The following is a 15,888-nucleotide window of genomic DNA, read 5'->3' on the forward strand; positions in this document are numbered from 1 at the left end:
ATGCAGCGGGGCCAGCTGCGATGCCTTGGCAGGTACCAAACACAGGGCAGCAAACCCTCCAGCTAATCCATCCATGCTATGAAGTCACAAGAATCTTGTTAATTTTTAAAAAGCCCTCGATGCCCACTAATCCAAATCAATTTTCATTTCTTTCATAAACTCGTGCTTTCATTTAGGCTTCAGCTAAGAATTACAGCTAATTTGTTCGATTTTATAACGGTATAATTGAAAAAGTGATTTTAATGTCCTGGCAACCAGATTCCCTTTCTTTGGTTGTTAATGAAAGAATCCATTAAGGTTAAATGATTTGGGCATGGATTCAAGTAGAATCGCCTGAATATTCTGGGGGAGTGTTTCTGACCATCTGCTGCTCTGTCATTGGCGTTTGTGTTGTAAATGGGGCTGTGAGGAGGACTTCACAGGTCCTGTTCCAACCATTAACCGTAAAATATCATTTTAATTTTCTGAGCTCGGTGCAAGCAGTGGAAACGCTCAGGAGAGCTGGCTGCACTCTGGGCTGCAGCATCCCATGTGTGTGGATGGATATCGCTGCTGAGCTGCGTCCCCTCCTGCTGCTTGGGGCTGCTTGCATTGATTGCAGCACATCCCCGTGTTGTGTCGCTCCTCTGTGCCTTCATTTCTTCACCCACGGTTTGAAATTGAGCACCGTGCTGCTCCGTAGGGGGCTGAAGAACTGAGGGATGATGCGTTCTCTGGATGCTGTTCCATCCAGTGTGTTTTTATTTATCTTGTGGATTATGTAAAATTGCTAACTGAGGAAAATGGCACAGAACCTACTTGAGTTTAATTGTAGCCCATAGGTGAAAGAGCTCTGTGTCCTCTGTTTGATAATAGTACTTTCTGGTTGATGTTCTCAAGAGGCATTACTGCAGATCGTATCGTGCTGCATGTTTTTAGCTTTCTCAAGCATTGGAAGATGAAAGTATGACCTAAAAATACGATTGACTTAAATAGTTCAAGTGCAGAAATAGATAACATTGTAACAGGAGATCCTTTAGGACTCTCCTGTGATGTTTACAGATCAAACGTGTGCATGGAATAAAAACAGGAACTTCTGCCTCGAACAAAAGCAACGTGAATGGATTTCCTCCGAACGTCAGTAAAAAAACGCCGCAAGTGTTTAAAATGTTGTCCAGGAAATCATGCAAATCCCAGGCAGTCATTTTAGCTTGATGGAGCCCTTTAAAATGGCAAATTTCAGGCTTATTCAGCTCAGCTTGCTGCTCAGCAGCAAAATTACAGTTACCTCAGCAAATGGGCCCTATAATGTTAACACCAGCGGATAACAAAAATAGCATTTAATAACTTTCATTACAGTTAGTGTTTCTAGGGCTTTGGGGCTTTGCTCTTTCCGATCATTTACATAATTTGCAGGTACAGGCTGCTGTGCCAGGCTGCCCATCTGATTCTCCCTCTGATCAGAGCATATTAATGCACTTGTTTGATGGTCTGTTACCAATAATTACCTTGGATAGCATTAGGAGCATTTCCAACATTGCAGCTGGTCTGTATTTTTCGCTAAGTATATTTCAGGGCCCAATTACAGGGCTCTGATGTGTTATTGTTCCAGTGTGTTTGTTCAAGCTTGTAATTTTAATATGCCTCTACACTGTAAATGTATGAATGTGAACCCAAAGCTCTGTCCTGAGCTCACCACGCATCCCACGCTTGCAGCAGCTTCTGCAGTGGTCATCTCAGCTCTGCTTCATTGACATGAAAAGAGAAGGATGACAGCTTGAAGTAGAGGCTTCTGCAGAGCCCACTTTGGACTTCAGCTGCTGTTTCAAAAGCCTTCCTGGGATCAGAGAGAAGGAAATGGAAAGGCTTCACCTTCGTGTAAGAGTCAGGCACTCTAGCATTATGACTGCTATTGACAGGTCAACACAATGAATAAATTATTAGTGCTATTGATTTGCTTAATCTTTCTGAACTATCTGTTTGCAGGGGATGCATTGGAATAGCACACATCTTGATGAACCCACGCTCAGCTGAGAGCTGGTTTTGTGTTCATCCCTACTGGATGCTGCAGTCTGTAGATGCTTTGGCCAATCTGGTCTTGCACAGAAGCATGAGAGTCTCTGGTCCTTCCTAGAAACCGGTTCTGTCCTTCAGTGGTTGGACTCTAAGGCCACCTTAGAGTCAGCAGGGTGACAATCCACTGCAGGTCAGTGGCTGTGGTCTCTGGTAGCCAAAAGGAGCAGCTGCAGCTGGCTTCAGCAATAGGAACATCAGAAGCATCGTTAAAACGCTTAGATGGAAACCTTTTCAACTCCTTTATTTCTTTGATGCCTGGTATGTGATATTTATACGTACAGATTTTCATCTACCAGGGGCTTCAGCAGCCTTTGCTTTTATCTAAGTGAGTCTAGTCATTAACCTATTTACCTTAATTACAGCTTTAGATAAAATCGGGCTTTTCAGATACAGCTTGTAAGCAGCAATGTGACATCGCATTTGTTTCAGACAGTGTTGTTGTTTTTCGTGCCATCCCTTCTGCTCTCTTGTTTTTAAGCAGGAATTTGAACAGAACAAAGCCAAGGGGCTCTCGCCCAGCACGGTTCTTTGGGGAGAACTGCATTTAGAGCATGCTACAACAGATCGATGAATTATGATTAATTTAACTTTTAAATGGAGGGGCTTTGTATACATGTGAAAATATAATAATGGGCTGCTATGAAGTGGATGGGTTAGGATCGATGTTCCAAAGCCACCAAGCCTCGTAAAGAACCGTTAGATGCGAAGATGTCTATAATTAAGTGAAGTGGAGCTGTAGGAAGGGGGGGGGGGAAAGGGAGGGTGTTGCTGTTCGCCTGCCCCTGTGGTGTTGCATGCAGGCTGCTCGCAGTGCTGGGCTGCTGGGAAAGGCTGTGGTGCCGTCAGTGACAGGAGATGGTCTGAGAGCCCCTTGTGCTGCCTGGGTGAGCGTTCGCTCCGCAGAGGGAATGCACTGAAGTACAGTTGCTCTCTGAGTTAGACAATGTGAAATTAAAGTCTTTCTGTGGCTCTAGGAGTATCTGAAGAGCATCCGCAGAAGATGAGGTTGCAGCAGAACAATAGCACAGTAGTTGACGTGCTGATAGTTATTTGTTAAGTAATAACTGCACTTTTTCTTTGGTGCTGTTCGCTCCCACTTAAATGAGATTAATTGTGTTGTTGAGTTCCGCAAGTTCAGCATCCAAAATAAATACATAAATTAAGAGGGGTGACAGCACAGAGGCTTAAACTGCCTCTTGAATGCCTGCCACCTCCTGCAGGATGTGGGGCGCGGGGAGCAGCCCTTCTGCAGCCCCGTATCCTGCAGAACACACACGACGACGAGTGCTGTGCCTGCACTGCCTGTTCCTCGCTCCTGGGAAGGTTTTCTTTGGCTGCAGCTCTGCAAGGTGCACAAGGGTTCCAAAGTGCCAGATGTGTGTGGAATAGGAAACGTGCTGGCCAGGCTCCAGCCCGTGGGACCTGCAACACACTGGCTCCCCAGGAAAATCTCTGGCTGCCAAGAGCCAGGAGTGATGTCAGCTCTGGAAGTGTGTCAGATTAAAAACCCTTGTACTTTGCTCCCTGTGAAGTATTAATCTCCCTGTACAGCCTGTGCTGTAACGGGTCCTGTCTGGCTCTTTGCAACTTTATTTGTTTTGGGTTAGAGGCACTGAGGGTTTTGTTTAGAGGTGCTGGAGGCTGTCAGCAGCTCTGCTTAAATGGCTTTGGCCTTAAGTTCTATCTGTGCTAAAGATGCCTGTCCTGCACTTGAAGGGAAGGTGTAAACCTTGCAATTGCCAGACAGTCAGAATGGTCTGGGGTAGGTTACAGAGCCAGTAGTGCCCTGGGACCCTGGGACTGGTGGGGTCCCACCCGGATTTGGGGTTCCTGTGGCAGTAGGTGAGGATCTGGGTTCGGCTGCAGGATGTCAGATGCCTGTGCCACTAGTAGCAGTATTTTGTCTTGGTGCTTCAAGAGTAGGAGAGGTTCTACTGAGTCAGCTGACGTAGTAGGTTCAGTGGGCAGGTGTTGGGGTGCGTGAAGCTGTCTGCTTGGATGTAGCCCTAAATGAATGTGGTGGGGTGCAGCCTGACAGTGCCTGGAGCTTGGCTTGATTTCTGCTGTGCCCTGCTCAGTCCTGAAGAAGTCCTTGCAGGTGCTTAAACCTTCTTGGCTTCCTTTTGCTCAGCTGGTTTGTTCAACAAGATGGTGTATCTCTCCAGACACTGCCCTTCTGTCTGTCCTTGGGACAGCCTGTTGGGATGGGGTCAGGGCTGTGGCTGTGATGAAGGGCTGCTGGATGGAAGTAAGGTTGTGGCCGTGGTGAGGAGGTGCTGTGACCAGCTAGAGAAAAGCTGTGCTGCCCAGCTGTTAAGGGTTTGTCTGGTGATATAATGGCAGAGCCGTGTTTGAAGCTGGGACATCTCCAAACGAAGCTACCAGTCTCCTGTTGAACAGTAACCTTTTATTTGCTTGTGCCATGTAACAGAGCTCAAGGACACGCTTACTGCTGATAGCCACAATTTCACCAGAACAAGCATCTCACTTGTGCAGGTCTTTCCTCCTTGCTTTGCGTGGTGAACCCCAGGGCAGGGAAATAACTGCATACAGAGGCCGGTGGTGTGTTGTGCTGGACTCGGACACGGAGTGCAAGCTCCCACCAGATTGACGGGCTTGGAGTACTGCGTCTTGTGATGTGAAAACACTGCTCCGAGGGCCCTGCCTCTGACCAAGTAATTGCATGTCAGGGATCTGTCAAACCTTGCTGTGTAGCTAGCTCACACTTCACCTGGTTATTTACAGTTTTGTAATCATGAAAGAAGGAGAACTGATTCTTTCCCTTTGCTCAATAGTAAGTCAATTTCTGCCTCCATTTGGTGCAGAGGAAAGGAGATACAGGAGTTGTTTTTGGCTGTGTGTTGAGATGCGTGCATTGGGAAGGAGATGTTGGCTGCTTTAACATGGTTTGTAGCTGCCTGCGCTGGGTCTGGAATGAAGGCTGCTGCTGGCAGGGGCTGTGCCTTAAAGATTTTACAGCCTGTGTTTGTCTGCAAGGCCCTGCTTTGTGAGTGGGGTTTTTTGGGTTTTTTTTTTTGGTTGTTTCTTTGCTGTTCAAGAGGAGATGCTGCCTTTTTATTCACTAAGCATGGGCAGCAAAAGTATATGGGTGGGTAGTGGGAAGAGGAAGTGATGAAATAAATTGGGAGAAAAGGACTTTTTATCTTTTGGACTGTTTTTGTGTGTAGTGTAGCGTAGGTGTTGGCAACATTGGAGAGAATAAAACACCTGGGGCCAGAGGAGAATGTGGTTTCATGGGAGCAAACCACTTACCTTGCTGCATCGAAGGCCCTCTGTTTCAGGGCATGTTAATATTTCAGTATGTTAATATTTCAGTATGTTTATGTTCCTGCAGAACTCTGTGTGTGTGCATATAGATGGATGCTGCATATACCTACATGTTATGTGTCTATTAGCATATATATTCATAGTCCTGAACCACTACTGACTACCTTGGGACAGCTCAGTGATTTGCTGGCCTTAGTGAGGTTTGGTGTGAGCTCTGCCTGTTACCTGGGGCCGGTCAGACACAGGCATCTCTGTTCTCTCCCAGTAAATCCCCTCTCTGCTTTTGGTCCCCTTTTCCCTACTTTATCTTCCAAAGAGTTATTTTGAAATGTTTTCAGTTGTTAGGCAATTTCTGAGTGTTGCTCTGCGTACTGTGATGTAAAAGCCTGCTTTGAATGTGGAAGCTGTGTTGCCTTCCATAGGGGAACGCTGTACAGGGTTTCATGGCCTCGATTTGGAGATCCATGAGCTGAAAACTTGCGGTTCTGCCAGGCTTCAATGCTTGAAGCTGCATCCTGGAGTAGCCAAAGGCAATGAGCTCTCCAGCTCCGTAGCACAGGTATGCAGCTGAACCACCTGCCCTGAGCTGAGACGTGAGAAGTCTTCCTGGCTCAGCAGCCTGCCTCTGTTCTGCTGCAGCTCTCCCTTGAATTGGCTGTGCTTGCTACATGAGGCAGGTGGTGTGTGGGGTGGCTTCCCTGCATTCGCTCATCCATTACCTCCAGTAGGCAAGAGGGCGAAGGTGAGCAGCAGGCTGCGTGGGGCTGTGTTTGAGCAGGGTTGTATCTATTTCTGTCACTGAACGATGAAGAATGGAGGTTGGAAAGAGTCAGCAGCTTCTGTAAGCACTCAACATTCCTGATTTCATTTGTCTTTGATCTCACTTTTACTCTCTTCTGATCCTTTTCCTTGAAAGCGTTTTTATCTCATTGTCAGGCTTGCTAATTTAGGGCGGTGTTTTGAACCAGACCTCCTCCTACATTTTCAGAGCCTGGAAGGTATGTTTTGTTTAATCAGGGAGTGCTTATACAGTTCTTTGAACATCAGAAGTGTAGTTGGAGCTTTTTCAATGCTACATCTGAGTCCTGGGCACTTGCTGCCCCAACCTGTGTGTGCCAAGGGCTTGTCCCTAAAAACCGGCAGTACTGGGGGCTGAAGAGGCTGGGTGGCTGAGGGCAGCCTATGCTCACCTGTCAGAGCAGCCCGATGTCACAGGTTGTGAGCACACCAGGGCTTTTACTTGGCTTCTTGGTCTGGAAGCACTTACGGCGCTCCTGGGATGAAGGGCAGTGGTTTGAGCACTCGTGTATCTCTTAGCATTGCATGGAGGCTGCGCTGCTTGGCAGTGCTGTAGATGTGTACAAGTAGAAACATTGATACCCTGGAGGTTAGTTGCTGCTGTTACTGAGTGGGTTGTGTGGTACGAGCAGGTTTCCAGGAAAGGAGTGACTGCTGCTTTTTAAAGATCTTGTGCATGTGTGTGCTCACTGGGGTGAAGTGTTGAGGCAACCTCCTCCTGTCGTTATCCAGTGAGACTGCATTCACACAAGCAGCTCAGCACGTGCACCAAATCTTAGAAGCAGAGAAAGCACTGGTTTCTCATGGAGGATCCCTTGCTCGTGGTGAAACATGTGCCTTGGTGAGCATGTTCCTGGACTGTGTGTTCAGCTTCACATGTATTTCCTTCCAGTGACTGTTTATGCTCTCTTGATGCAGCACAGGGACCTGAGCTGAGTCTGCAGCCAGGCTCTGAGTTGTGTAAGTGCTTCTTTTTTCAGCTGGCAGCTTGGATCCTGTTGGGTTTTGAGTCTTGGGAGAAGATCTGGGCAATATTCAGGGGTAAAGAAATGCCATCACATATTAAAAAAAGAACACCACGTATTTCTTCTGCTGTGGTGCTGTCAGTTCGGACTGCAAGCAGGTTGGTTTTCAGAAGGCAGAAGCCTGAGAGGCTGATAATTGCTTCTTGCCAACCTGTGCTGGCGTAGGAAGCACTCCGCAGAGCTCTGCTCTATTCCTAGCTGCCAGCTGTCCCCGCATGCTGCGCCTCTCTGAGAGGAGTATTTTCAGCAAAAAACCATTAAAATTGCAGCCTGAGGAAGGCAGAAAATAGGACAGAAATGCAGGCTGTCTTGCAGAGCAATGAGCAGGAGTGCCTGGCAAGAAACATGGGCCACCTGATGCTCAAGATGCGTTGATGTGACGCTGCTGGCAGTGCTGGTTCAGAGGAGGTAAGGGGTAAAGCATGGAGAAGGCTGGAGCCTCCTAATGAGTACCTGTCCCTGCGTGCTTAGTTGGGCACCAAATGAGCCCCAAGTGTGGGCAGGGCAAGGCCCTTCCTTACGGGACACCCGGAGTTTCCATCTCCCTGCACGTGTAATTTTGCGTGTCATTGCTCCTAATTGCTTGCTTAACTCGCACGCTTTTAAAAGGCAGCCCTTTTATCAGCAGTAGGTAGTAGCAGGTTTAATAGAGTGTTTGAATTCCTATAAAATTAATCTGTAGCCTTCTGCGATAGGAGACGGGCAGGGAGCCATGTGGTTCATATCCAGTGTTGATAAACTTGTTATAGAGGCAGGAAACATTTCTGATTGGAGCAGTGACAAAATAATTTGGAGCAGAGCCATAAAAAGAGTGGATGGTGATGGTTTGAGTGCAGCAGAGATTGAAATTGCTGGTGTGTGGAAGCAGCGCTGCCAGCTAACATTGACTTAGTGTCTCTGGAGGACTCTAACGGCAAATGCATTTTATTAATGGCAATATTCTTTTAGGAAATGCTGAGCCTTGTTTCAGAGGTGGAGCTCTCCTATGAGTACGTGGGTTTGGAAGTGGGCCAGCCCCAACCCAGCTCAGCTCAGCCCGCGGCCCCTCAGCGCTCTGCCTGCGGCTGCAGCACACAGCTGCCTGAGGGTTTGAGCTGGCTGAGCATGTGGGGCTGCCCCTCGGGCTGCCAGTTTGCAGTAGGAATATCCTTCCAAGGAGGCAGGGGGGAGGAAGTATTTGCTACTTATGGGCAGTTGTGGCAGGTGAAGGTGGGGTTGGGGCCCATGCTGCATCGTCTTTGACTTGCAGTTGTTCTGTGCTTGAATCCAGGATGGAAAAAGCAAGTGTGGATACAAGGCTGCTGCTGGGCGTGGTGGGGAGCAGCAGAGGTGGTGCTGGCTGTGCTTGCAGCCCAAGAGATGTATGATGAAGTTAGTGCACAGGTGTCATGGGAGGTGCTGGCGGTACTATGGGGCTGAATGTCATGTCTTATCCCAAACCACATTTGTGTATAACCGGGATGTTATTAACCGAGCAGGGCAACCCCTGAAGAAATGCTGTCTTCTCTTTGCAGGGAGGCTGTTGGAAGGGGATTCTGTGGAGCTGAGCTGTAGTGCTGGTCCTGCAAAGGTGATATTGGAGCCAAACCAAGTCGTGGTTTTGGACTGTAACCTGGCCCCTGCTGAGCAGGTGATCAATATCACATGGAAGAGGAATGGGTTTCCACTAGTGGAGCAGGAACATCTGCACGTGCTTCCAAATGGATCGCTCTTCATCTCATCGCAGGCTATGGCAAAGGACAGTAAATACTCTGAGAGAGCTGATGCTGAGGGTAATTACTCCTGTGTGTCCCACAGCTCCCTAGGGGCTGTCACCAGTCAAACGGCTGCAGTCAGATTTTCAAGTAAGTGGGTCTTGTTTTTTCTTTTCTAATGACTATGAATTGAAATTCTATTAATGATGTGTATGTGGGATTTGGGACAGCCCACAGATAAGCTGTGGTGTCTCTCTTGACCCAATGGCATTCTCATGTGCAACACTCCCAGGTAAGTGCCATGAGCCTTAAATTAAAACCAAGATCATACTTGCTCTCCAAAAATCGGTGTTTGCTTTTTTGGGGAAATCAGTACCTCAAAGCCATGTGTCAGCACCATTTTTGTAGGAATGTGGGGTGGGGGGGGGTTGGCTGTGGAGCTCTGGCAACCCTGGCAAAGGCTGTAGTAGATATAGTTAAGAAGCATTGCTCTGAACCTGAGCACTCCTGGTGTGAGGGGAACTGTGATGGGAAGAGTTGGGAGAAAGTGTCCTTTGCATTCCCCATGCATCCATCAGTCTTGGATGGTGTGTGCAGAATGCACCTGCATTACTTGCATGGGAGCAGCTGGGAGAATCAGCTGTTTGGGGTGGGACAACATGCTTTGCTGTTCTCTGTGTTCCCTGCTTGACTGTGCTGAGCTCTGTGTCCCATCTGGGAATTTGCCATGAGTGAGCAGCGTAGTTATGCTACTGAAAGAGTTATCACTGAGGGATGGTCAGGTGGGTGTGGGTGGCCACCTGAGGACAGAAAGTGCTGGAAACAGGCCAGGCTGTGCTCAGGTGGTCCCAGTTCCCCTTTGTCCCTGCTCTCCATCACTAGCTTAAATCAGAACAGCCTTGTAGGGGCATCTGCTGCTTTCCCTGTTTGCGATGTCTGGTGACGCTGATGGCTTTAGTGTGTCTGAGTGTGGTCTTGTGAAAATGATAGACTGTGAACATAGTTAAGATCTGATGAACCAAGGGAGGCCTTATGGGTCTTTCATCTACGCTGTGGGGTTCTGACAGACAGGATGTTGAATGTCTCCTCTTCAGATGTCCTTTGTTTGTGAAATCTTAGCTCTGACCTCAGCACAGCGAGTGGCGAAAAAGCAGGAGCTTAATGCAACTTATCTGCTGAGAGCCCAAGCTGGTAGCCACAGTGAGCAGGGGGGTGCCAAGGCTCCCTATGTGCTTGGTGGGGCCAAGGGAGGCACGAGGTCCTGGATGGGGCAGGTGCCCTGAATGTCAGTTTCCAAGCATGCTCTCCTAAAGCAGCACTGCTAATTTCAGGTATGGCGAGAAGGCAATTAAGGCAAAGCAGTTTTATGGTGCTTGGATGTCACTGAGCACATCCCAATTTGGAAGTATGTGTCCAGCCCCCTGCTGTCCAACTGCATTATGCACCAGGAGAGAGCAGTCTGCTTGTGGCTTCCCAGATAAGGGCATCTTTGTGTATCAGCATGGCCTGAAATGCCCATAATGGAAACCTTTCTTCCCACAGAGACTGGGCTTTGGACTTGTGTTCCCAGGCAGCCTTTGCCATCATCCCTTTGTGGGGTGTTCCCACAGGCAGAATTTACCCCATCTCAGCATGGTGCGGAGCTCAGAGCTCTGGGGCAGCACCAGACACTGAAGGGCGGTGCTCACTGAGGCTGGGACAGACATCTGTCTGTGTGTCAAACAGTGTTGCTCCACTCCGTGTCGGGATCGATTGTGAGGCAAATGTCCCTCTATAATGGAAGAGATGAAAGAGAGCTCTTCAGGCTGTTTTTCATTTCAGTCTCAGAACAAGACTCTAAGATCTGAGCCACTGAATCTTTGTTCAAGAATAAAATTCTTTTGTATTCAGAAATGGCTACCACAGCTATTTTAAGTATGAGAGTGCCAATAAATGATTCCTTGACCTACCAAACAAGAGAGGTTAGAAAATAATACAAACACAATAGCACTTCTCTCTAGTGCAGACCTATGTAAATGTTGACAAATGCAGCCAGACAGCACGCCGTGAGATGCAAGCCTGAAACACGTTCCCAGTCTTGGGAAATTAGGGCTGAGATGCTTGTGAACTTGCACAGAGCTATGGTAAGTGAACGTGCAGATGATGCTGTATCACCCGTGCTACACAGAGACCACTGAGGATCTCACGAGGGTTCTTGCAAACTGGAGTTAAGGATTCTGCATACAGATATTGTCTGGGAGACTTGCAGTGGAAGAGGCATCAGGAGTCCTGGTGGTCTATTCAGCTCCTCCTCCCCCAGTCTCAGTCACCCTGAACTGGCACCAATTCCCTTTCCAGTGCATCTCTTTGTGCGCCTGTTACGGATTTGGGTGTATTGTTTTGTGTTTCATGAGTGAGAACAGTGAAAATGTCTCAAAAATGGGAGTCAGGCGTGGATTGCCTTTCCCTCCCTGTGGATTTTTGCAGAGGAGTTCTGTGGGTTCCTCCCAGAACCAAGGAATTACGGGTGAACTTTCCAGCTCATTTCCTGACGTGGATCCGTAGGCCTCCTTAACAGCCAGCTGCACAGGCAAGGTGCTGCTATGGCAAATGAATGCACCTGACATAACACTCATTTCTGAATGGAGAGCAGAGAGAGAATTATTAATGAAATGCATCTCTGGCTGTGTTTTGTTCCATGGGGTGGGCAGAGGCTCTTGCTGCATTAGCATTCAGCTGGTGCAAATGAGGATCGTACAGGCTCTTTTTTTTTCTTGCTGGTTGAATACAGCAGTCTGTCTGAAGTTGTCTACGGGTAGATGGAGTTATTCTTTGTGCTGACTGCCCTGGGCGCTGCTGATCAATACCAGACAGATGAAAACCTGTTTAGCAGGTAGGTTCTATCAACACTACCCTCAGCCTGCGCTCCTGATACACCGCACAGGGGAGATCCTGTGCTGTGCTGTAGGGCTCTGTGCACCACACAGCACTGTGATGACAAGAACATTTAGCATTCATAACGTCGAGTCATCTCCTGTGGTTTTTCATACTCGTTTCTTTGTTCATTCACCACTGCCTTGCCCCATATAGGCAAAGTACCATGAGGAAACTGTGGGACTGGAGCTGTGGGTTGTCTCAGCATCTGCTCAACTCAGTGCCAAGGCAGTTGCAGAGCAATTGGGACAAGCCCTGCCAGACTGCCCTCCTATCAGCACCAGTGCATTCAGGCACTTATTTTGCTTCTCTCTTGCTTTCTTAGTGCTTCTACACAATTAGATATACCTTCTTAGTAGCCCCAGAAGCTGAGGGCAGCTCCAGCGTTGCTGCGCTCGCTGTCAGCCAGGTGAGTTGGGAGACTAGGAGTGGCTGATTGGTGCAGACAGATGGGACCCTGGTGAGGGCTGGAGTGACAGAGGCTGGGCAGTTTGCAGGCTGGCTGGCTAACAGGGCAGCAGTGTCCAAGGAAGCACTATGAGGGACTGAGTTGTAGGCTGCTGGAGGTGATTACTAAAGGAGGCACAGAAGTCCACATCTCTTGTCTGACAGGAGCTGCCAAAACGCATAAGCCTGCTGTTATGTGCATGGACATGAAAGGCTCTCTCTGCCCATGCTAGAGCGATGAAGATGGCCACATAGGCAGCCCTCCTTCAGGAGTTTCTGAGAAGACATTCATGCATGTGCTGGGTGCCGCCCGTCCTCTTGAGTGCCTGGGACTTTGCTGGGTCACTGCTTGGATCACTGGGGACAGCCACAGCCAGCAGAGGAGACCCAGGGAGCACAGCCTTGGTGGGACAAACAACAGAGCAGTGATGGGTGGGGGATCTGCCACACGTGGAGGTGCCCAGATGCCTTGGCCCCAGCAGTGCCTTCCAGGGGAACCTAACACTGCAGTGCCCTCCATGCTTTCCCTTCCATTGTCACCTCTGTGTTGGCTCATGTTTTGCTGAATACATGTGTGACACAACAGCACCTTGGAGCTCATCCCAGTGTGCTGCTGGCTGAGACCTGCGTCACTGTTCACCACCTGCACACCATGGCTCATGGTACAAGCATGGTACAGCCTGTTTGGGCTGCTGGATTAGATTTGCAGGTTTCTCCAAGCCATGCCTGCTCCTACATGGAAATACCAGGGGCGTTATTGTCATCGTGGGAAGGTGTAGCTTTCTACTTGTTAATAACTACATTGGTGAAGATTTGTTAAAGCTGTTAATTTAGCCTAAACATTTTGTGCGAGGGAGGTTCTAGAAAATTACAGTAATTGTAGCTGTCAGATGAAAACGTTTGCTGTGCCTGGAGGGAACAGGCCTGCGCCGTGTGGCTGCTGGCAGAGCTGCAGAGGTTTGGTGTTGCAGCTGGCAGTACAGGCTGCAGCAGGGAGAGGTGTACGTGTGTGCATGGGCTCCTCTCCTGAGAGAGAGCTCTCTGTGCTGCACTGTCTCTGAAAGACAGGGATTTAGTTGTATTTTTAGGGATTTACTTTATGGATTTGATACTATTTATTCTGGGCACCAGGTGCATCACCAGGTCTCTCTGCTTCCCTCCAATTGGGCCGGAGAACTTCCAGCACATCAGTGCACAGGCTCTGGATCACCTGTAGCTGTGCCTCTTGGATGTTCTTGGGTGTAGATACGGAACCAGTGGCTCTGCAGAGGTAGGAGTGAGCCCTGTGAGGGTAAGCTGGGCAGCACAGGTCCTACATTGCCAACTGGCCTGCAGACTGAGCTCTGGCTCTGCCTCCTCTGCGCTGTGGAACCGTGGCAAATCACACCAATCACAGCAAATCCTGCAGTCTCCCTGCTGCCTCCCCGTCCCATTTAGCAGTTCAGAGCAGTTTGTCTGGGCAGTATATATGATCTCACTGGGGGCTTTAGTCACCCCCCCCATCTTAGAAGCACCTTGGGATAATTACAAAAGGCAGGCAGGGGATGTGCACGTGGAGACTTGGGGGGGGGGGGCAAAGCACTGTGCGAGAGAGCTGTGAGCCTCTTTCAGAAGGCGGAATTCCTCGCATAGGCTGCATTTTCTGCCTTGGGTGTAGTGTTGCTGCCTGGCAGCCTTTCCAAGCTCAGGGCCTCCTGTGCTGCTGGGAGGGGGGGAGCCCGCAGCATTCCCTGTGCCGCCGGCACCCCCGGGCTGGGAGCCTTGGCACACAGCTTGGCTCCAGCTGGGCTCAGCATGTAAGTGGGAAGGGAGCGGTGTGATGCGCTCCCAAAGGCGCAGTGTGGTGCTTTGGCACGCTTCTGTAGTGCTCCTCCACCTCTTCACCTGCAGTCCGTCATTTTTTACTGAGTGGCCTTAAGGTGCTCAGGGAAACCAGCACAACATGGCTGGGAGTTGTTTTGTGGCATGGCATGGCTTTTAGCAGGCTTAGTGAGCTAAACCCTAGCTGAGGAGTTGAAAAGACCATTGAGTTGTATCTGTCTGCTTTGTTTCCCTTTTCACTCCTGGCGTTTTTCTTCCATGCCTCCTTGAAACCTGTTACTCTGCAGAATCGCAGAATCATAGAATCATAGAATCACAAGGTTGGAAATTACCTGCAAGATCATCTTCTGCAGCAAGTTTTTTTCCGCAAGAACATTTAAGGAAAGAGAATAGACCCTGCTTGAATACTCCTAGGATGAGCTTGCAGAACAGCTCTGAGCCCAGGCTGTGCCACTCTGTGGGTGCCAGGCATGTGCTGCCTCCTCCTCTCCACCCAGACATCACTTGGATGACAGAAGAGGATCACAAAGGATGCCAGCATGCCATGGTCATGGCTCTGTGCTGGTGCAGGAGATGCTTGTGGAACAGCAGTGAAGTTGGCCAGGAAGGCTGTCTTTACCTGAATCTCACCAGTGCTGAGATCTGGTGTTCTTGCTCAGCCCTGCATCAAACAAACCTTTCCACTTTTCTTACCTTGGTTTGGTGTTGCTTTCTGTGCACAAAGGTCCTTGCTGTTCTGTCCTCCAGGCAGTGCATGACTTTGCAGGCTGCTCCTCTCAAAGCTTCCTGAGATAGTTTTCTTTCCCAGGATGTCCTCAGCAATCCCTATCCTGATGTCCTAACAGGATGTCCCTGTAACAGGGAACAGGATCCCATACTTGGATGGCAGAGCTGCCCAGCTTCCCAGTCCCACCCTGAGAGCTATCTGGAGGAGACACCAGCAGGCAAGTGAAGGTTTACTCCACGTGCTACAGCCACTGAGCTCTCAGCCCTTGCTAGCTCTCAGGATGCTGCACTCCCTAATCAGGGTCACTGTTTAGTCACACTCCTCCACACCGTAATGAGAAATCTGTCATGGGTGCATTTCTTGGCTCTTTGCTTTTGAAGAGCCATGCTGGAGCCCAGCACAGCAGGCATGGGGCTGGTTTGAGGTGTAGGGCAGGGTTTGGTTCTCAACAGTGCATTTCAAGCTTGCAGACACAGGTCTGGCAGGGGATGGGGAAGGGGCAGCCAGTTGTTGTTTGTTTTGGGACAGGTTGCTGCTCTGGTGAGCCCAGGGACTCAAAAAGCACTGCTCCCTTTCGTACCCCTTTGGCCTTCATGGCAAAATGTGCAGGGGTGAGCCTGGCTTGCTGAACACCCTGCATCTCTTAGGAAAATGTATAAAATACACCTGCCTGCTGCCACATGGGAGAGCAAAGAGTGAGGAGCTGCCTACTGCAATTTATGGAGCCTTTTTGCTGCTGTTAGCAGTGGCATTGCTGTTTGTAGCCCATGGTTTGCATGTAAGTTTTCTCGTCTCTGGAGGCTCATCTAAAGCTGCTGGAAAATCTGGGGCTCCATTGTATCAGCTTAGATTATGCCACTTAAAAATGAATGGAAGAAAAACAGGTGACCTGACTTGAAGCAGAGAGAACAGAGATGCTGACAGATTTCATCTTTTTAGAGGGGTTCCTGCATACCTTCGTGCCATTTCCAGGCATGTTGAGCCTTTGGAGACTGACAAAGTGCTTTCATTTGCACTCATAGGATGAAAAGAGTACAACAGGAAAGAGCATTATGGATACAAGAAGGAGGTTGTTTTGATGGTGCCAACCTGAAAGTGCACTTGTGTTTGATGGATTTCC

General features: G+C 49.1%; 1 protein-coding gene across 3 annotated transcripts in view; it reads left to right on the forward strand.

Annotated features, from left to right (window-relative positions):
- The window catches only part of IGDCC4 (immunoglobulin superfamily DCC subclass member 4), a 78,627-nt gene that overhangs the window by 16,934 nt on the left and 45,805 nt on the right, over positions 1-15,888 (forward strand). For all 3 annotated transcript variants that reach the window (XM_042823949.1, XM_042823950.1, XM_042823951.1), the window contains exon 2: positions 8,681-9,010. In XM_042823949.1, the coding sequence (XP_042679883.1) occupies positions 8,681-9,010 (330 nt within the window). The remainder of the gene's footprint in view (positions 1-8,680; positions 9,011-15,888) is intronic.

Source organism: Centrocercus urophasianus, unplaced genomic scaffold, assembly GCF_019232065.1.
Source record: "Centrocercus urophasianus isolate 14NV4802_14NV808 unplaced genomic scaffold, USGS_Curo_1.0 seq_23, whole genome shotgun sequence".
NCBI lineage: Eukaryota > Metazoa > Chordata > Aves > Galliformes > Phasianidae > Centrocercus > Centrocercus urophasianus.